At 42.2% G+C, this 20035-nt stretch overlaps 1 protein-coding gene across 1 annotated transcript in view; it reads left to right on the forward strand.

Annotated features, from left to right (window-relative positions):
- LOC124775806 (general transcription factor 3C polypeptide 1) overlaps positions 1-20035 on the forward strand; it is a 354943-nt gene that overhangs the window by 206891 nt on the left and 128017 nt on the right. The window contains 1 exon segment of the mRNA XM_047250637.1: positions 12184-12253. Coding sequence (XP_047106593.1) covers positions 12184-12253 — 70 coding nt within the window.

Below are 20035 nucleotides of genomic sequence, written 5' to 3' on the forward strand. Positions count from 1 at the left end.
ACTGTGCTGCAGGTTTATCTGAAACACTTAAAGCCATTGTCACCTTTAATATATTTAATCACCATGACATTCACCTGCAAGAACCATAAATTAAATTTTAGGTATTGCCCTCACATTGCCTACAGGGTTTTCTCTCCAACTCCCACAACAATGGTTTCGCCATCAGTTCCAACCTTATGGTTAATTATCGACCAGTCTTCTGTTGAGACTTGCTGGTTTTGAACCCCGTCTTTCCCTCAAAAGGTCTCTGGTGGAACATCTGTAAGTAGTTTTGATACCCAGACTAATGTACTTATGATCCTGAATAGTTTTGCTGTCTTGACCAGTGCCCCACAAAGTGATCTTGGGCAGCATCTCCTCCAACCAATCCACTGTCCTCATTCCCTCACAGACAAATATCAGAGCATCATTATCCAGATAGACTCCAATTTTGAGTCTTTGAATTGCATCCTCTCCATTTTTTTTCAGAGACAGTCGTCTTGACCGAGCCCTCCTGCCACAAAGTGATGTTAACAGGAGGGCAGCCTTGTTAGATATCTGTCACCCTAAAAACTGAGATTGCTATGCTGTAGGTCTGAATCTCTGTTTCCTACCTCGGTTTTTCGCATATGAACTGGGAATAACAGATTCCTCCCTTGTTTTCTTGCTACCTGTCGCAGAAGTAGAAGAAGTCTCTTTATTCCCTTCACTTTGAGACATTTTTTTTTCATGAGGGTCTTAAGTTCAAGAGTTTTTAGTTTCATCCACTTGTTCTTAGGTTAGGAAGCCATTCCATTACTTGCTTTTCTATGTGTTCTCTAAGAAGTTTCCGTCTCACTGTCCCAGACAAGGCTTTAATCTTGATTTGGTCCAGCTTCTCAGTAACTTCTTTCACTCCGGGGACTGGAATCTCCCCTGATCCAGTTATGGAAACATCTTCCACTGGCTCAGTGCCCGATGCGTGGGTGTTCGAGGTAACTTGAACACCAAATCCCTCAGTTTTCTTTTACTGGTTTATCCAATTTGTTCCCATGAGTATAGGAATATATATCAGTCCCAGCAGTGGAGCGCTTCACTGGTGTAAGGCTAATTACACAGGCAGGTTGCCTGATATCCCAGAGGTTCTTTTCATGACACACCTATACGCCACGTGCCTCTTGGCACAGCTCACATCACACTTTGTGTTGGGTGAGTGCTTTCATTTTGTCCCACTTGTACAGTACTCATTTTCGTGTGAATAGGACAGCTCAAGAGGAAGTATGTATCGCCCTCACCTCTGAAAGATCTACTTTTGTGTGTGGCCATCCTCCCCTGACAAAAGTAGAAACACTCATGAGGAGGGGTGCTTTAACAGTAAAATAGTAAAAGAACCTACCAGGTTGCTGTCACACTTCTAGTTCATTTCCATTTATATATTTCCATGTGCACCATTATAAATTGTAATGGCATTTTGGAAATCATCCCCTTTGTTCCAGTTGTCATTATCCTCCACTGTCCTGGCTCATGCCTGTTTTCGCCCTCTGCCAATTGCTGCTTGCAAATGCCTCACAGTTTCTGAGGTCCAAGCAGCAGCTGGCATCAGATTCTCACCCACCACAGTTCATTCTGAAAAACATAAATTATGCACAAATAAGAAAGTCTGTGTAATGTAACAGCAAAAAAAATATTGATAAAAACATATTATATTATTTTTTAATTTTCTCACATACATTATACTAACTAAATTTTTGTACACAACATAGAAAATGAAAGGAACGTTCTTAACTGAATTAGACAAATCGTAAGTAGGATCATCATCTGTGTTATTAGCAACAAAGAATCTCCAAGAATGGGAAGTATCCCTTTGTCACTGATTGGACTGTTACCAGTCATATAGCTTTGGGAACACAAAGCACTAACTGTGACATCTCATGTTCAGCTGACTAGCTTGGTTGTTTTAGTTATGTATCGGATTGTCATGACTCAGACTCGCAGAAATGTGCCTTCTCTTACCTGCTGGATGATTACTGTTACTCATGAGAGCTAACAGTTGAATGGGGAGTGATGCCTATAATATTATTAATGTGGCATTTATCACTAACGTGTTGTGCCTTTAATGTTGTGGACAATGCATTCTTTCCAGCATTGAGAACAATGTGATATGTGTTAAGTGGTTCAATATACCCCATTGGGGTCTCTTGCCAGCAACGCCATACAGTTATTTCTGTCTTGTTCCTTTGTAGACTGATTCTATTTTGCCAGTACCCTATCAATTAACCAGAGCCTTTCATCTGCTTTACCTATGATTAGTTAGTTGAGTAGTTAGTTACTTATTCCATGGATCAAATTCATGAGGAACATTATGATGTGGAACATGTCAACAGATTAAACACAGAACACTTATCTACAAACGTATAAAAAATTAAAAAACATTCTTTACTGGCATATATTGCTGCATGCTGCCCATTTATAGATCTTTTAAGATGACTAATTATCTCTATTCAAAAATTCCTCTATAGTATACAAAGAGTTGTTAAGGAGAAAGCTCTTAAACTACATTTGAAACTGTCAGTCACATTTTACGTCTGTGGGTAGTTTCATAATCACGATAATGAAAAGAATAGAGTGCTACTCACTGTAAAGATGACACATCAACTTGCAAACACTCACAATGAAAAGCCTATTACCCTCAAAGCTTTTGACCAAAGCTTTCTTCAGGAAAAAAAATTAAAAACCACATGCACATTCACACAAGCAGGCACACCTCAAGCACACATGACCACTATCTCTGGCTGCTTTAGCCAGACTGCAACTGTTGCATTGCGGACAATCACTGTTACAACAAGCAGAGCGCAGGTGGGGGAAGAGAAGAGCACTGTTTGGTGGAGCATTCAGGCACTACTGTAGAAAGCCACAGGACAGGGCTCAGACAGCGTTCTGATGCTGGGTGGGGGAATGGAGGGCAGGGTAGGGGACAGCAGAAAATGAGAAGAATAGAAAGAGGAAAATTAATGGAGAATGAATACAATGAATGTGAGGGGATGTGAATTGGGAGGAGGTTGTAGGAAAGAGGAGGCAGAAACTGTTGAGGGGAGGGTGTGGTGCGGTAGCTTATCACTGGTTGAGGCCAGGATCATTCTGGGAGTGGAGATGTATTGTAAGGATAACTCCCATCTGTGCAGTTCAGAAAAGGGGGCAGTGGAGGGGAAGAACCGGATGGACCAGATCGTGAAGTAGCCATTAAAATCAAGCACTTCATGTTCAGCTGCATGTTGTACCACAGGATGGTCCATGTTGCTCTTGGTCTTGGTTTGGCAGTGACCATTCATCCTGGTAAACAGCTGGTTGGAATTCATACCAGTATAAAAAGTTGTGGAGTGATTGCAGCAGAGCTGTCATATCAGATGACTGCTTTCACAGGTGTCTCAGCCTCTGACGCAATAGGACAAGCCTGTGACAGGACTGGAATAGGAAATACTGGGTTTGTGGATTGGGTAGGTCTTGCACTTGGGTCTTCCACAGGGATATGATCACTGTTGCAAGAGCCTGGGGATTGGGAGTGACATACAAATGGATGAGAATGTTGTGGAGGTTGAATGGACAGTGGAACACCACTTCAGAAGGCATGTGACGGGTCTGGAGCAGGATGTCCCTTATTCCAGGACACGGTGATAGATAATCAAAGCTCTGATGAATGATGTAGTTCAGTTGTTCTGGTCCAAGATGGTACTGAATGATGAATGGGGTGCTTTGTAGCAGGTTTTGGAGTTGGTGGGAGGATTGGGGTGTGTTGGGATATAGCATAGGAAATCTGTCTGCAGACTAGATGTGAGGGATAATGCCTGTCTGTGAAGGCCATTGTATGACCTCCAGAATATTGGGCAAGGGAGTTCTTGTCACTGCAGATATGCCACCCCGTGTGGCCAGATTGTATTGGAGGGGTTTTTTGGTGAGGAAGGGATGGCAGCTGTTGAAGTGCAGGTACTGTTGGCACTCAGTGGGTTTAATGTAGATAGAGGAGTGAGTGGAGATGTCAGAGAGAAAGAGGTCAACGTGAAGGAAGGTGGCACACTGGGTCAAGGATGACCAGTTGAAACGGATGGGCAAAAAGATGTTGAGGTTGTGAAGGAATGAAGATAGGTTGTCTTGGGCCTTAGTCCAGATAATAAAGATGTCAGTTATTTCTTGTTGAGGTGGGATATTTTTGACAGTACAAAACTGTGTGTTGTGTTCTTTCAAAGTTTAAAGCTAGCCCATTCGTGTCAGACTTTCACAAAAATATCTTTTACTATTTTCTCTGTTGATGCTTCCTTGGTCAGTTTAACAACAGTGCCTGTTGTGGGATCTGCCCCCTCGTCTATTATAGGGTGCCTAGGAAGCTGTTTTCTCAGATAGATAGACAACATTCAAGCAAATCTTATTAATGGAGTGTATTGCAGTAAATTAAATTGACAATACTTAACTTTGCCTTTTTACAAAGAGAGGTTGTAAGCAATTGGCAATATGCAAATAATCAATGTCGTTCGATTTATACAGTTTCCGTGCAAGCAATTAATAAAGATCACAAGTCATGTCGAAATCGTAAGATCATGGCTCGCCTTCTAGTGCGGCTCTTCTAGCGTGGCTCTTCTAGTGTGGCCATGGCTAGGCAATGTATCACTTTTATTCTCTTCATGTAGATGCTGCACTTGTGGTGTGATCCTAGTCAGCGTACTATTGCTGACATTGTCTCACAGCCTTCTCTGCTGTTTCATTCAGGCCGACATACCGGTGATTAATGTCAAACCACAACATTCCTCCCTCTCAAGTCGATGGACCGTTGTTGTGTAGGGAGTGCGACGGCGGCATGGGAGGCTGAAGGGTGGACGCTGAGCTAGACCAGAAGCTGTGGCTGCAGGGGACGTCAAGTTTCCGGTCATACCCTGCCATCTGGCCTTCACTCTGGCGGATACGTCCCCTGTAAAATGACCAGAAGGGTATGCGTCCACCTCCAGAGGCCAATAACCAGATAGGGAAGGCGTCAGTGGCTGCGGTGCGGGTGGGTCCAGCTCTATCAGTAGGACAAGAGGAGGCGAAGGCTCTTTCTAGATGGAGTTATGCCACAGTGTTGTGATGACACCCTCTGGCAGCTGCTGTGGCCATGCTGTCCTCGGGATCTGTGAATCTGGGAGAAGAGACATAGAAGGATCATTGTGCACATGACAGTGGTGAAGTTGATTTTGATGTCAGCACTGCTGTCAGTGCTGCATCCTGTCTGGACCTGTAATGAGATACATGCAAGCACCAAGTCGACAGATGATCTTGCCTTGCACCCATCGCCTGCTGCCGCTAAAAACCCTGTAAAAGACAGTATCATGCAGCGCAAAGCGATACGTGTGGCCTTCCTTCGGTGTCGGATTCTGAAGAGGGTGGAGCATTGTTCGATGGCTGCGGCCTTGAAACAATTCTGCTGGCGATGGTCCATATCATCGGTGCGAACAATAGGAGGCGAGAAACAGTTTCAGTGCTTGATCACTGGTGCGTGCGGAGTGAAGTTTGGCCATCTGCTGCTTGAAGGTTCTGATGAAACGTTCCACTTCCCCATTTGACTGTGGATGGAACGATGCACTAGTTAGACGCTGTATGCCATTGCGTTCACAGAATTCATTTGATGTGAACTGAGGGCCGTTGTCTGACACTATCACTTCAGGTAAACCTCGAGGCAAAAATAGAGGACAATACCTGAACTGTGCTATGTGTGTCCTGCAAAGTCTATGTGCACACGTTGCCATGATGATTGTGGCCTAGGCCAAACAGAGAATTTTTGTGATGGTGCGGACTGATTTTCCACACATGGGTGACACTGCGACAGCATCTGTTCTAGTTGGGTGTCCATACTCTGCTAAATACAGTGTCGATGTGCTAACTGTTTTGTATGAACAATCCCCCACTGTCCTTGGTGAAGTAACTGCAACACTTCTTTTTGCAAAGCTTTAAAGTCAACACACGTGATTATCCACTGTCATTTTGATCAAGAATCACACCTTTCTGTGTAGCGAGGCTATGCCGACGTGCAAAGTATCAGTGCGCTACAGAGTTCTCTATGCCATGCAAGGAACGAGGCCAAGACTTGCGAATGTACTTTAGCAAAATTTTCAAATCTGGATCAGCTTCCGTGGCCTGTGCAATTTTCCTATAGTTCAGTGGAAAAGAGTGAAGCAGTTCGGAATCCTGAGCATCGATGTGACAACAAGATGCAGTAGAAAGGTCAAAGTCTACATCAGGTCCAATCAGAAAATGTAAAAGTGCGTCCACATTACCATGTTGAGCCGCGGGCGATACACAATCTTGTATTGGTATTGAGACACCAACAAAGCCCATCTTTGCAATTTTTGGCCGGTTCGTACAGGAACCGGTCTCTTCAGATGAAACAAGGACTGCAAAGGCTTGTGATCCGTTACTAAGTAGAATTTTCTGCCATACAAATAGTGGTTGAATTTGGTGACACCATACACGATAGCCAAAGCCTCTTTCTCAATTTGTGAATAATTACACTGAGCTTTGGGCAACATTTGAGATGTGGAAGCAGTAGGCTTGTCTTTATCACCAATTCTGTGTGAAAGTACTGCACCACTTCCGTAAGAGGAAGTGTCAACTTGCAATACAACTTTTTTGTCAGGATCAAAGTGAACTAAGCAACAATCACTGAGCAATGCAACTTTAAGTTTTTGAATAGCTACTTGGTACCCATCTTCCCAAACAAAGGGGACATTCATGCAACACAAGCGATGCAATGGAGCTACCATTTGTGCAGCATTCAGTATGAACTGAATATAATAGTTTATTTTCCCTAAAACTGACTGGAATTCCGTGACATTGCGAGGAACTGGCAAATCTCTTATGGCTAACAAATGTGACTGAAGAGGATGTCCATCTTGACTGTTTATGACATGACCAAGATACTGCAACTTGAGTTTAAAAAAATCACACCTGTCCAGTCTATACTTTAGTCCTACATCAGATAACACACGAAACAAAGCAAGCACATTTGCAAGGTGTGCTTCAGGTGTATTTGCGCAGTCAGCTGTTCCAAATACCATTTGAAAATAGCGGCTGCAGAAGCACTGCCAAAAGGCAAATGCAAATATTTAAACAAGCCCTAAAGAGTATTCACTACACATGCTTTTTGAGATTCTTCGTCGTACAGTATTTGAAGATACGTGTCACGCAAATAATTTTTGAAAGGTAGCGACCAGCACCTAATCTGTCCCTGAGATACTCTGGTGTGGCAACGGATCACAGTTTGTGTGTTGACTGTAGACATAAAGTCAACAAAGAGGCAAATGCGACCTGAAGTTTTAGAGAGCAAAACCAGTGGACTTGACCTTTGACTAGCTTGTATTGGCACAATAGCTCTGCTATCTTGCAATTCTTAAAGTTGAACAGTGACTTTGTCCCGTAATACAATTGGAACAATTCTGGCCTGGCAAAATTTTGGCTGAGCATTGTCTTTCACAGTAATATGTGCAACAAAATTGTTAGCCTTGCCTGAACGTTCAGAAAAGAGTTCCAGGAATTCTTTTAGCAAGCTGGCTCCACTGTTTTTTTGCATGGAATGCAGACACTGACAACGCATTGTCCTGAATGTTAAAGCCAAACAAATCAAATGAATCAAGACCAAATATAATTGCGTAGACTTCATGCGGCCAGAGTCAGTCGACATAAAAGTTTTCTCGGTATCATATTGTATAAAACTACTGCTGGAGAAAAGCCAACATTTCGGCCACAGTTGCAGTGGCCTATGTCTGGGTCTACTGGTGCATTCTAGCAATCCAGTGTCCCTTATGTTTTGTTATTACTGTTCACTGCGCATGGCATTATGTCATAATTTTAAAAAGATAGTTCATTTCATTGGTTACTTAAGGAAGAAGGAGAGGGAACTTTTTTTTTTTTTCTGCCAGCAATCAGAGCCCAACAGACCACACTCTCAACAAGAGGCGCGAGCACTTGCGGCCAACGTTCAGCATTTGGTAAACAGGATCCAACTTCTCATTTGCCGGTGACCACCAATCATGGCACATAACACAAGAGCCAATAGACAATAGAGGTTACGCTCTCCCTCCACTGCAATAACCTATTAAAATAAAGTTCCCTCTCCTCCTTCCTTAAGTAACCAATGAAATGAACTATCTTTTTAAAATTTTGACATAATGGCATGCGCAGTACACAGTAATAACAAAACATAAGGAACACTGCATAGCTAGAATGCACCAGTAGACCCAGAAAAAGGCTGCTCCGACCATGGCCGAAATGTTGGCTTTTTTTCCAGCACTAGTTTTATACGATATCATGCGGTAGCGTACCCAGAAAACTTTTATGTCAAAAGACCAAATATGTTCACACAATCACGTAATAGTGGCACCATAAAAGTCACTATGTGCACATGCGATCAGTACATGGCAGGCAAAGTACATTTTCTAAGAATGGGAATCTCGTGTTCATTATAAGCTGTCAGTTGCGTGCCAATTTTAGACAGGCATGGGAAGCCGTAAAGTTCATATGTATGACGATTTAGCAATGTGACAGAGGCACCTGTGTTGAACTGAAATTTCCCACAAAGGAGTAAGTGAACAAAAAGTTTGTCAGACTGGCATATCACTGAAGAAACTGCATGCTTTCTAGTGTTGCTAATGCTTGTTTCAGACTTTGAATATACTGCGTTAATGACATGGGCCTTGTGACCAGATTTTTGTGAGTGGGGCGAATTCGTATGTTTATTCCATTGCAAACATACAGATTGTACATGTCCTTTCCTGCCACAAGTATTACACTGAGCTCATCGAGACAGGTAGTCTTGACGTTTGTTCCGTGAATAACACCAAGGGCAAGACGTAATTCAGTTCGCCTGTTTAGTGAGCTGCTTACGTGGCGTGGAGAGGTGTTTATGTGGTGTGGCGAGCGCAAGCTGCTGCTAATAGGCGGCTCGCAAAAAAGGGACTCAACCCGACAAATTTGCCAGCTGCTCAAATTTATTGGCCGACAGGACACTTGAATCGTACGGATCTAGTATTTGCTCTATCTGCTGAAATGATGTATCGGACTCTATCAAAATCTGCTCTCTGAGTATGACATCAGGTACATTGTACACGATTGCATCACGCAACATAAAATCTGAATATAGAGCTCCACAGTCACATTTGAATTTGCATTTCATCGTCATACCCTGCAAATCTGTTACCCACTTGTGATAAGTTTTTTCTGTCCATTTTTTGCAATTAAAGAATTGATACCTAGCCAGTACCACATTCACTTGTTGGTCATAATAGTTAGTTAGCGAATCTACAACCCATTTATGTGAAAGCTCACTCAGATTGGCATTGGGGAAGAACTCGTGAGTTAATCGGAACACTGCTCTTCCTACCATGGATAATAGATAGGGAAGTTTCACAGTACCTAGTACGTTATTTGGGCTACAAATTGTTGCAACCACTCAAGCAACTCCTTCTCTTGTTCACAAAACTGATGGAAAGACGGTATAGGTGGAGGTGTTGCTGTAAATGGTGCTTGTTCTGTCAGGAGCACAGCATTGGCCAGTAGCTGCTGCACCGTGTTGAGCAGGGTAGATAATTGTTGAGTCTGGAACTGAAACATCTGCATTAGCTGTGTTGCATCTAACACTGGCAGCTGTGGCACCTGAGCAGGGCGTGGGATAGGTGGGGTGGGCATTTTGGAAGAGACAAATGCAAGAAACAGACAAGGCAAGCAAGAAAAAAAATAAGTACAAAAGCAAAGAAAATTTCTGCAATGCCCAACTGAAAACTCTGATTAGCAAAAACAGTATAAGAGATTGTTAAAGCAAGTAAACACCCCTGCAGAATAAAGACAAGAGAGAATTAGGCACCAGAAAAACACACAAGAAAATTCCGTGGCCACCAGGCACTGGATTCTTCTCATAACTCGTTGCCAGTGTGGGATCCTTCCCAGTAGGCTAATATAGGGTGCCTAGGAAGCTGTTTTCTCGGATAGCTAACAACGTTCAAGCAGATCTTAATAATGGAGTTTATTACAGTGAATTAAATTTACTATACTTAACTTTGCCTTTTTACAAAGAGAGGTCACAAGCAATTGGCAACATGCAAATAATGAATATCCTTCAATATTTACAATTTCCATGCAAGCAATTAATAAAGATCACAAGTCACGGCTAAATCGTTGGATGACGGCTCATCTTCTAGTGCGGCTCTTTTAGTGGGGCCATGGCTAGGTGGCGTGTTGCTTTTATTCTCTTCGTGTAGATGCTACTCTTGTCATGGTGTGGTCCTAGTCAGGGTACTATTTATTGGCTGACATCATCTCAAAGCCTTCTCTGCTGTTTTGTTCAGGATGATGTGCTGGCACTTGATGTTATGACGGAACACCTGTATCATCTGAAAACAAAACTAATTCTGCCACTGGACATCTATCCAGACCAACACACAGGAATTCCAAACTGCATCAGGATCCACTGCAAGTGCTGCGACAGTTAGGCGGGAGGAGGGAAAACTTGGATTTCATGGTCAAGCGACTGCTCATAAGCCACACGTCACACTGGTAAATGCCAAACGACGTCTCAGTGGTGTAAGGAATGTAAACATTGGACAATTGAACAGTGGAAAAACATTGTGTGGAGTGACAAATCACAGTGCACAATGTGGCGAACTGATGGCAGGCTGTGGGTATGGTATGGCGAATGCCCTGTGAACCTCATCTGCCAGTGTGTGTAGTGCCAACAGTAAAATTCGGAGGTGGTGGTGTTATGGAGTGGTCGTGTTTTTCATGGAGGTGGCTTGCCCCCCTTGTTGTTTTGCATGGCAATATCACAGCACAGGCCTACATTGATGTTTTAAGCACCTTCTGGCATCCCACTGTTGAAGAGCAATTCGGGGTTGGCAATTGAATCTTTCAACATGCTCAAGCACTTGTTCATAATGCACGGCCTCTGGTGGAGTGGTTACACGACAATAACATTCCTGTAATGGATTGGCCTGCACAGAGTCCTGACCTGTATCCTATAGAACTCCTTTGGAATGTTTTTGAACACTGAATTCGTGCCAGGCCTCACTGACTGACATTGATGCCTCTCCTCAGTGCAGCAATCCATGAAGAATGGACTGCTATTCCCCAAGAAACCTTCCAGCACCTGATTGAACATATGCCTGCTAGCATGGAAAATGTCATCAAGGCTAAGGGTGGGCCAACGGCATATTGAATTCCAGTGTTACCGATGGAGGGAGCCATGAACGTGTAAGTCATTTTGAGCCAGTTGTCCGGACACTTTTGATCACATAGTGTATGTCCGTGTTCTGTTTTTCCATGAAAGCAGAAGTTACCTAACGGTCATAGGGATTACTGATGCTTTTTGTTATGGTGAGAGCCCCATTCAAATCCCTTTATGCACCAGGATTAATGTGTTCACTCATTTCAAAATAAAAAAAAGCAATCTGCAACATGAGGCAAATTCTAGGAACAAAGAATTTAGTAGTGGCTACAGCACAGTTGTTTGCTGCAGTGCTGTTTGGCGGTGGTAGTTCAGGACCGTCCTCTACCAGTATCTTGTGCAACCATAGTTCAAAACACTCTCTGCCTAAAACTGTCATGATATAGTAATAGTAATAATAATAATAATAATAATAATAATAGTCAGTTTGGTAACGGAGGGAAGTGTTGGAAGTAAACATTGCAGAGGGAAATCAAGGCCTGACCACAGTAAACAAATTCAGATAGATGTGGGTTTTAGTAGTTATTCAGAGGGGTGGAGGATTCTACAGGATATATCAGAATGGAGAGCTGCATCAGGCTAGACTTCTGACTGAAGATCAGAACACCCTTTTCTTACAATAATGTAGTTATATGCTATCTGTCTTTAGCCTGTAGTGTAATCTATATTGTATATTTAAGTGTATATTATCCTCTTCCCCTGCTTGCAAAAATATATTGGTATGTTACATTTCCACTAGCAGTTGTTCTCCATTCTATGACCCAAGTCCAACATTATTAATTTATATGTATTTATTGTTCTGTATCATATAATTAGAACGTAAAAGGTTTTTCTTCTTCTTTATGAGTATATGTAACCATTCATGTTCACTTTTAAATATTTAGCACATTTTTGTTGTTTTGTCTGATTTTTAGTTTGTACTAGAACATTTGTTTATTAATTTTGTTAATTTGTTCATGTATTAGTGATTCTCATTTACTTTGTTTCAGTCACCTGAAGAGGAACTGGAACTGGAGTTATACATCTAAGTTTGCTGCTTTTGATCTAGCTGGAAATATGGTAAGAAAATGTATTACTTGATATGTATCCTTTTATTTACAAAGGCATTAAATTTGGCAACATTCAAAAGCTTAGTTACTGCATGAGGGTGACTTTTTGTTACTTGCAGATTCATACACCAACAAAACTAAGAAACTGGGCTTGGTGCTAGCCATTTTAGACTGCTGAAAACAAGCATTAATTGAAATTACTATATTTCTTTACTTCTAATGTAATGTGATCCATGGTAAAAACTAATGTTAATGAAGTACAGTTTGAACTGAGGTGACTAAAATCACCTTACTTTATACCTGTTGGAAGAAGCCAAGTATGTGAAAAAATGAGCGGAAGGGAGACATAAGAGATAAACAGGCACATAAGTGATTCCTGGAAATGTATATTTTTCTCTGTGCCCAGGGGGTGAAATGGGGCTGAATGCTTAGTTCCTACACTGTGGTTAAAAGGATCCAGACACCTGGCTGAAAATGACTTACAAGTTCGTGGTGCCCTCCATCGGTAATGCTGGATTTCAGTATGGTGTTGGCCCACCCTTAGCCATGATGACAGCTTCCACTCTCGCAGGCATATGTTCAATCAGGTGCTGGAAGGTTTCTTTGGGAATTGCAGTCCATTCTTTATGGCGTGCTGCATTAAGGAGAGGTATCGATGTCGATCATTGAGGTCTGGCATGAAGTCGGCATTCCAAAACATCCGAAAGGTATTCTATAGGATTCAGGTCAGGACTCTATGCAGGCCAGTCCATTACAGGGATGTTATTGTTGTGTAACCACTCCGCCACAGTCCATGCATTTTAAACAGTTGCTCAATAGTGTTGAAAGATGCAGTCGCCGTCCCCGGATTGCTCTTCAGCAGTGGGAAGCAAGAAGCTGCTTAAAACATCAATGTAGGCCTGTGCTGTGATAGTGCCTCCATGAAAAACCCGACCATACCATAACACCACCACCTCCAAATTTTTCTGTTGGCGTTACACATGCTGACAGATGAGGTTCACCTGGCATCCACCATACCCATACCCTGCCATCGGATCGCTACATTGTGTACCATGATTTGTCACTCCACACAATGTTTTTCCACTTTTCAATTGTCTGGCATTTACGCTCTGTACACAAAGCAAGGCATTGTTTGGCATTTACTGGCACGATGTGTGGCTTACGAGCAGCCGCTTGACCATGAATTCCAAGTTTTCTCACCTCCCCCGTAACTGTCATAGTACATGCAGTGAATCCTGATGCAGTTTGGGATTCCTCTGTGATGGTCTGGATAGATGTCTGCCTATTACACATTACAACCCTCTTCAATTGTTGGCAGTCTCTGCCTGTCAGCAGACGAGGTTGGCCTTACACTTTTGTGCTATATGTGTCCCTTCACATTACCACTTCAATATCACATTGGAAACAGTGGACCTAGGAATGTTTAGGAGTGTGGAAATCTCACATACAGACAAACGACACAAGTGACACCCAATTACCTGACCACAGTTCGAAGTCCATGAGTTCTGAGAAGTGCCCCATTGTGCTCTTTCACGATGTCTAATGACTACTGAGGTCGCTGATGTGGAGTACCTGGCAGTAGGTGGCAGCACAATGCACCTAATATGAAAAACATATGTTTTGGGGGGGGTGGATACTTTTGATCACATAGTGTATATTGCCACGATTTCGCTGTGGGGAAGCAGAGATGGTGACTTGCTGAAAAAGAGAGTACAGTTTGAGCTGTAACTAACTAAAGTTAGAAAAGCTTCAAGCTACCAACTGGCAGAAAATCAGTAAATCGATGCACATGAATACAAGGTAGCAAAATTGTTGTGTTTTAGAGTGAATAACTTGGTTTAGCAAGAAAGAGGAACTGATTAGTATTAATGCTTGTATTGAAGCATTAGCCAGGAATAGCTTCGCGAGCTCCCATTGAAGGGAGATATGCCATGATAGGATGAGAGGAAATCAGTATCTAAATATGGTTTACCCAAATTTTTGTACATTGGAATGTTATGACCGCATTGCATATGAAGTAATTACTTGTCAACAGTCAGATATGCCTGAGTGGACACAAGTGTTAGCACACTGCTTCTGGGATGTGAGGAGTTGATTTGCCCCAGATCGAATCCGTCCACTGGATTTAAAATGAGGGCCAATGTGCTGACCAGGCAAGATCTGACTTTGGGATGGACTGGTATCAACTCCTGCCTCAGTTACTCAATTTGCAAACATTTTGAAAATGTTCTCACATTTTCACAAGGGATAACTCGAGACTCAGATGAATAGGGTATGCAAATAATTCCGTCCGCGGAGGAAAGGATGGGGGGGGGGGGGGGGGGGGCAGAGAGGTCAGCCAGCCACCTTCTATTGCTAACATTGCCAATTCTAGGATAACATGCTGACCCTGCAAAACATGTGGTAAAGGCCAGAAAAAAGAAGAAAAGATTTATCAACACTTATGTATCTGTAGACATGAATAATGCAACAGCATAATTTTCATTCCTGTTGGTTTTAATAGTATGAAATAGCCTATGATTTGTTGTGTGTGTGTGTGGGGGGGGGGGGGGGGGGCATGTATTTGCACGTATAATGCTAAATAGATCTTAACAGTGTGTTACAAACAGTATTACTAAGGTCAGAGAAGATCTTGTTCAGATGAGGTACAGGCAGAAGTAAAGCGGTGAGGGTAGGTCATGAGTCATACTTGGGTAGCTCAGTTGGTAGAGCACTTCACTGCAAAAGGCTAAGGTCCTGAGCTTCAGTTTCAGACCACACACAGTTTTAATCTCCCAGGAGATTTCGTATCAACACACAGTCCACTGGAGAGAGAAAATCTCATTCTCAAAACACCCGCCGGCCGGGCTGGCCGAGCGGTTCTAGGCGCTACAGTCTGGAACCGCACGACCGCTACGGTCGCAGGTTCGAATCCTGCCTCGGGCATGAATGTGTGTGATGTCCTTAGGTTAGCTAGGTTTAAGTAGTACTAAGTTCTAGGGGACTGATGACCTCAGCAGTATCCTTTCTTGCAGGAGTGCAAGTCATTCAAGTTTCGCTGAGAACTTTTGTGAAGCTTGGAAGGTTGGAGACGAGGTCTGACAGAAGTAAAGCTGTGTGGACATGTCGTGAGTCGTTCTTTCGTAGCTCAGTTGGTAGAGCACTTGCCCGCCAAAGGCAAAGGTCCCTAATTCAAATCTCGGTCCAGCACACAGTTTTAATCTGTCAGGAAGTTTTGGTCTTGTTCTTGATGTTATACCATTTGCTGACTCTCCAATTTGATGAAATCAGTGGAAGAAGACTCTAGATTTTATTCCAAATAAATAATTGAAATGTGGAATTGAACTCCAATTGTCATCGTTCCATTTGATCGCCTTGCAGAATATGTACCAGGCAGCCACTCACTATTGCTTACTGTCATACTGTAAAAGGCATCACGAAACCCATAAAATATACAGCAACATTTAATTTTAGCTTCATTTTTTCATTGCTCATTCTTTTCCATTGTCACAACAAACTACAAACATTCACCAAAATATGTAACAGTGTGCAACAAATTTTCATTGAACATTAGTTATATTTATGATTTCTACATTTATTTAGACATAATGAGATGAAAAATAGCCATTAAGAGAAATATGTAGCTCCATCTTCAAAAATACATTTTATACCACCAATACACATTTAGATACTTAGCAATGTACTATATAAATGTTTAGTATAGGAAACATGCTAATAATTGTCAATTGCTGAGGTAAAAAGAAAAAAGCTCTCGAGTAGTGTGAAACTCTTGCAGTGATAAAATTTGAGAAGTGTCATTCCACAAATTACTAATACTCTCATATTCCCTACTGGATTTTCCGTTGTTTGCTTCTTTGACTCTTGCTTCACTCAATCAAGGGAATTTTTCCCTCAAGTACTTATAAGCGTTGCCTTCTTCTCTCTCTCTCTCTCTCTCTCTCTCTCTCTCCCCCCCCCCCTCCCCCTCTCTCTCTCCCCCTCCCTCACCCCCCCCCCTCTCTCCGCCTTCCTAAATATTTACCACAAGTACTTATAAGCTTTGCCTTCTTCTTCTTCTTCTTCTTCCTCTCTCTCTCTCTCTCTCCTCCCTCTCTCTCTCCTCTCCCTCTCTCCCTCCCTCTCTCCCTCCCTCTCTCCCTCTCTCCCTCTCTCCCTCTCCTCCCTCTCTCCCTCTCTCCCTCTCCTCCCTCCCTCCCTCCCTCCCTCCCTCCCTCTCTCTCTCTCTCTCTCTCTCTCTCTCTCTCTCTCTCCCCCTCCCCTCCCCCTCCCCCTCCCCCTCCCATAAATATTTAAATATTACACTGTTACACTGTGTTGTCACCTTCAGAGACTAAATGATGCAAAAATGGTTCCTGAGTGACGGAATACAATTGTATCATTGGCAGCTACAAGGTGTACAACTTTGCTTCTGCCATTTTTGCCCAACATTTGAGGCTTTAATGAAACAAATTGGTTACACATGTATCATTCAAAGTATTTTCCATCACTGTGCCACTACTTTCTCCCATCTTTCGGGCAGTATACAAATTCTGTGTAAAAAAAATTGTTCAATCTTCTGAAGCAATCCATGAATCTATCCAATTTGTGGCTTCTTCATGAGATCGGAAGTGTTGGTCAGCCAGGTCATGCGCCATTGATCTAAACAGGTGATAGTCAGAGGGAGCAATGTCTGGAGAATATGGTGGGTGGGGTAGGACTTCCCATTTTAACATTTCAAGTACATTTTGACCTATTTTGCAACATAGGGTCGAGCATTTCATGTTGCAAAATCACTTTATCGTGCCTCTCGCTGTATTGTGGCCGTTGGTCTTTTAATCCTCGATAACGAGTACCCGTGGTTGTTTCACTGGTACATGACGCTGAGTTGGTCCCACCAAATGCAGAGCATGATCTTGGAGCCACGAATATTTGTTTGGCCATCGACATGAAAGCATGGGCGGGATATCCCCATGATTTTTTTCATGTAGGGTTATCGTAATGAACCCAATTTCATTCCCGGGTCACAATGCGATGCAGAAATCCCTTCCGTTTTTTGCCTCTGAAGCAACTGTTCACAAACACAAACACCGTTCAACGCCTCTTGGCTTCAGCTCACACGGGATCCAAGTTCATTCTTTCTGAATCATGCCCATAGCCTTGAGACATTTTGAAATGGCCTTCTGTGTCACTCCCACGAATCGTGCTAATTCTTCTTGAGTTTGATGTGAGTCTTCACTCGGCAATGACTCCAATTCTGCATCTTCAAAAACATTCTCTCTTCCACCACTATGCCGGTCTACGACGTTAAAATCACCATTCTTGAAGCATTGAAACCACTCATAACACTTCCTTTCACTAATAGCATCCTTACCATATGTACTTTAGAGCTTTCGATGAGACTCAGTCGCTGTTTTCTTCATATTGAAACAAAACAGTAACACCTCCCGCACATGACAAGAATTAGGCTCGTAAACTGACATTTTCAATCAAGAACAACTTTATGATGCAGACACAAATCGACTAATGTTTGAATGAGGTTATGTTGACCGAGGTCCAAGCTAACTGCCTGACATCTATGATCTGTTTCTTTCAACCACTACTCACCATTGTCGCCACCTATTGCAAATGGCAGAAGCAAAGTTGTACACCTTGTAATTTATTACACTAATAAAGAAAGATGTTCCCTGTAATTGTTGCTCTAGCTACCTCTGCAAGTAAGATGTATGTATCATTTAAACACATTATCCATTCCCTTTGTCTTGCTTTCTGATTAAACCCTTAGTAAACTAACGTACCTTATCAGCTAACACCTCTCTCTTATTTCCTCCTGTTGGATATTCCTCTGTTCAGCTCATGTTTTTCTGCCATTATTTCTTGGCATTCTCTGTGAATTCTACTTCTTTTTTGTTGTTAATTCTACTTGAGTTCATTTATTTCCATGTTTCCACCACTGATTTTCACCTCTTCTATTGCCATGTCCATCTCTGTCTACTTATCTTATGTTCTTCAGCCTTCCTGTTCTCTTATTTTGTGCAACTCCCACTCTCAAGCATCAACACCACCATCTATTATGCTGCTCTTCTACCCCCATTGTTACCACTGATATGCCCCATTCCACTATTCGTCTCGCTATATCAATTTTGCTGCACACGTGTTCTCCAAATAACATCACCTCTCATTAAATAACGATTCATATATCTTAAAACAAAGATGATGTAACTTACCAAGCAAAAGCGTTGGTATGTTGATAGAGATACAAACAAATATAAGGCACACATACACAAAATTCAAGCTTTCACCAACCAACGGTTGCTTCATCAGGAAAGAGGGAAGAAGAGGGAAAGACGAAAGGATGTGGGTTTTAAGGGAGAGGGTAAGGAGTCATTCCAATCCCGGGAGCGGAAAGACTTACCCTAGGGGGAAAAAAAGGACAGGTATACACTCGCGCGCGCACACCACACACATCACGCGCGCACACACACACATATCCATCCGCACATATACAGATACAAGCAAAGATTCATTATCATACCCACACGGTACAGAAACAAACCCACACAAAATAGAAACCCATGCATCTAATCGTGAGTAGCCGTGTTAAACAGAAAAGTTGATGGTATGTGAACATGTATCCAAATAATCATACAGTCATAATGTTTTTTCTAGACTCTGATTGTTAAGCAGGTACAAAATACTAGCACTATCCCACAGCAAAGACAACAAACACTTTTTCAAAAAACGGCACTGGAAATAAATATATGTTCAGCAAAATAACATAAATTAGGCTTGAAACTATTATGCTGTAGTATCTTTAATGCATAAAATGTTCACAAGACCAAAGAAATTTCACTTCAAATGATGGTTAAAGAAATTTCATTGGTACTCAATATAAACTGTTTGGTAAGAAATTCACTTCTGTTAACTGGAATTGTATCATAGTTCATCACTTGTCATTTTGAGGTGTTCCTATGGGCAATAATATAGTTTCATGCTCACTATTATTTTCACAAAAAAGTGTTGAACTTTTCTGGTGAAGTACAAAGCTGATCAGAAAACAGTGCTCAATATTTTTAAGAAATTTTGACTTTCACCGAATACTACTTCAGCTCACTTACTTCAATGTTTGTTTTCTCATAATAAATATACACTGAAGTGCCAAAGAAACTGGTATAGGCAGGCGTATTCAAATACAGAGATATTTAAATAGGCAGAATAGGGCAAAGCCTTTATAAGACAACAAGTGTCTGGCACCGTTGTTAGATCCTGCTGCTACTATGACAGGTTATCAAGATTTAAGCGAGTTTGAACATGGTGTTATAGTCGGCACAAGAGTGATGGCACACAGCATCTCCGAGGTAACAATGAAGTGAGGATTTTTCCGAAAGACTATTTCATGAGCATCCCGTGAATATCAGGAATCTGGTAAAACGTCAAATCTCCGACATCACTGCAGCCGGAAAAAGATCCAGGACCAATGATGACTGAGAAGAATCACTCAATGACAGAGGTGCAACCCTTCTTCAAATTGCTGCAGATTTCAATGCTAGGCCATCAGCAAGTGTCAGTGCATGAACCATTCAACGAAACATCATCAATATGAGCTTTAAGATCTCACTTGTGTACCCTTGATGACTTGTGTTACACAAAGCTTTATGCCTCAACTGGGCCCGTCAACACTGACATTGAACTGCTGATGACTGGAAACATGTTGCCTGGTCAGCCGAGTCTCGTTTCAAATTGTATCGAATGGATGGACGTGTACGGGTATGGAGACAATTTCATGAATCCATGGACTCTGAATGTCAACAGGGAA

This window comes from Schistocerca piceifrons, chromosome 2, assembly GCF_021461385.2.
Source record: "Schistocerca piceifrons isolate TAMUIC-IGC-003096 chromosome 2, iqSchPice1.1, whole genome shotgun sequence".
Taxonomy (NCBI): Eukaryota; Metazoa; Arthropoda; class Insecta; order Orthoptera; family Acrididae; genus Schistocerca; species Schistocerca piceifrons.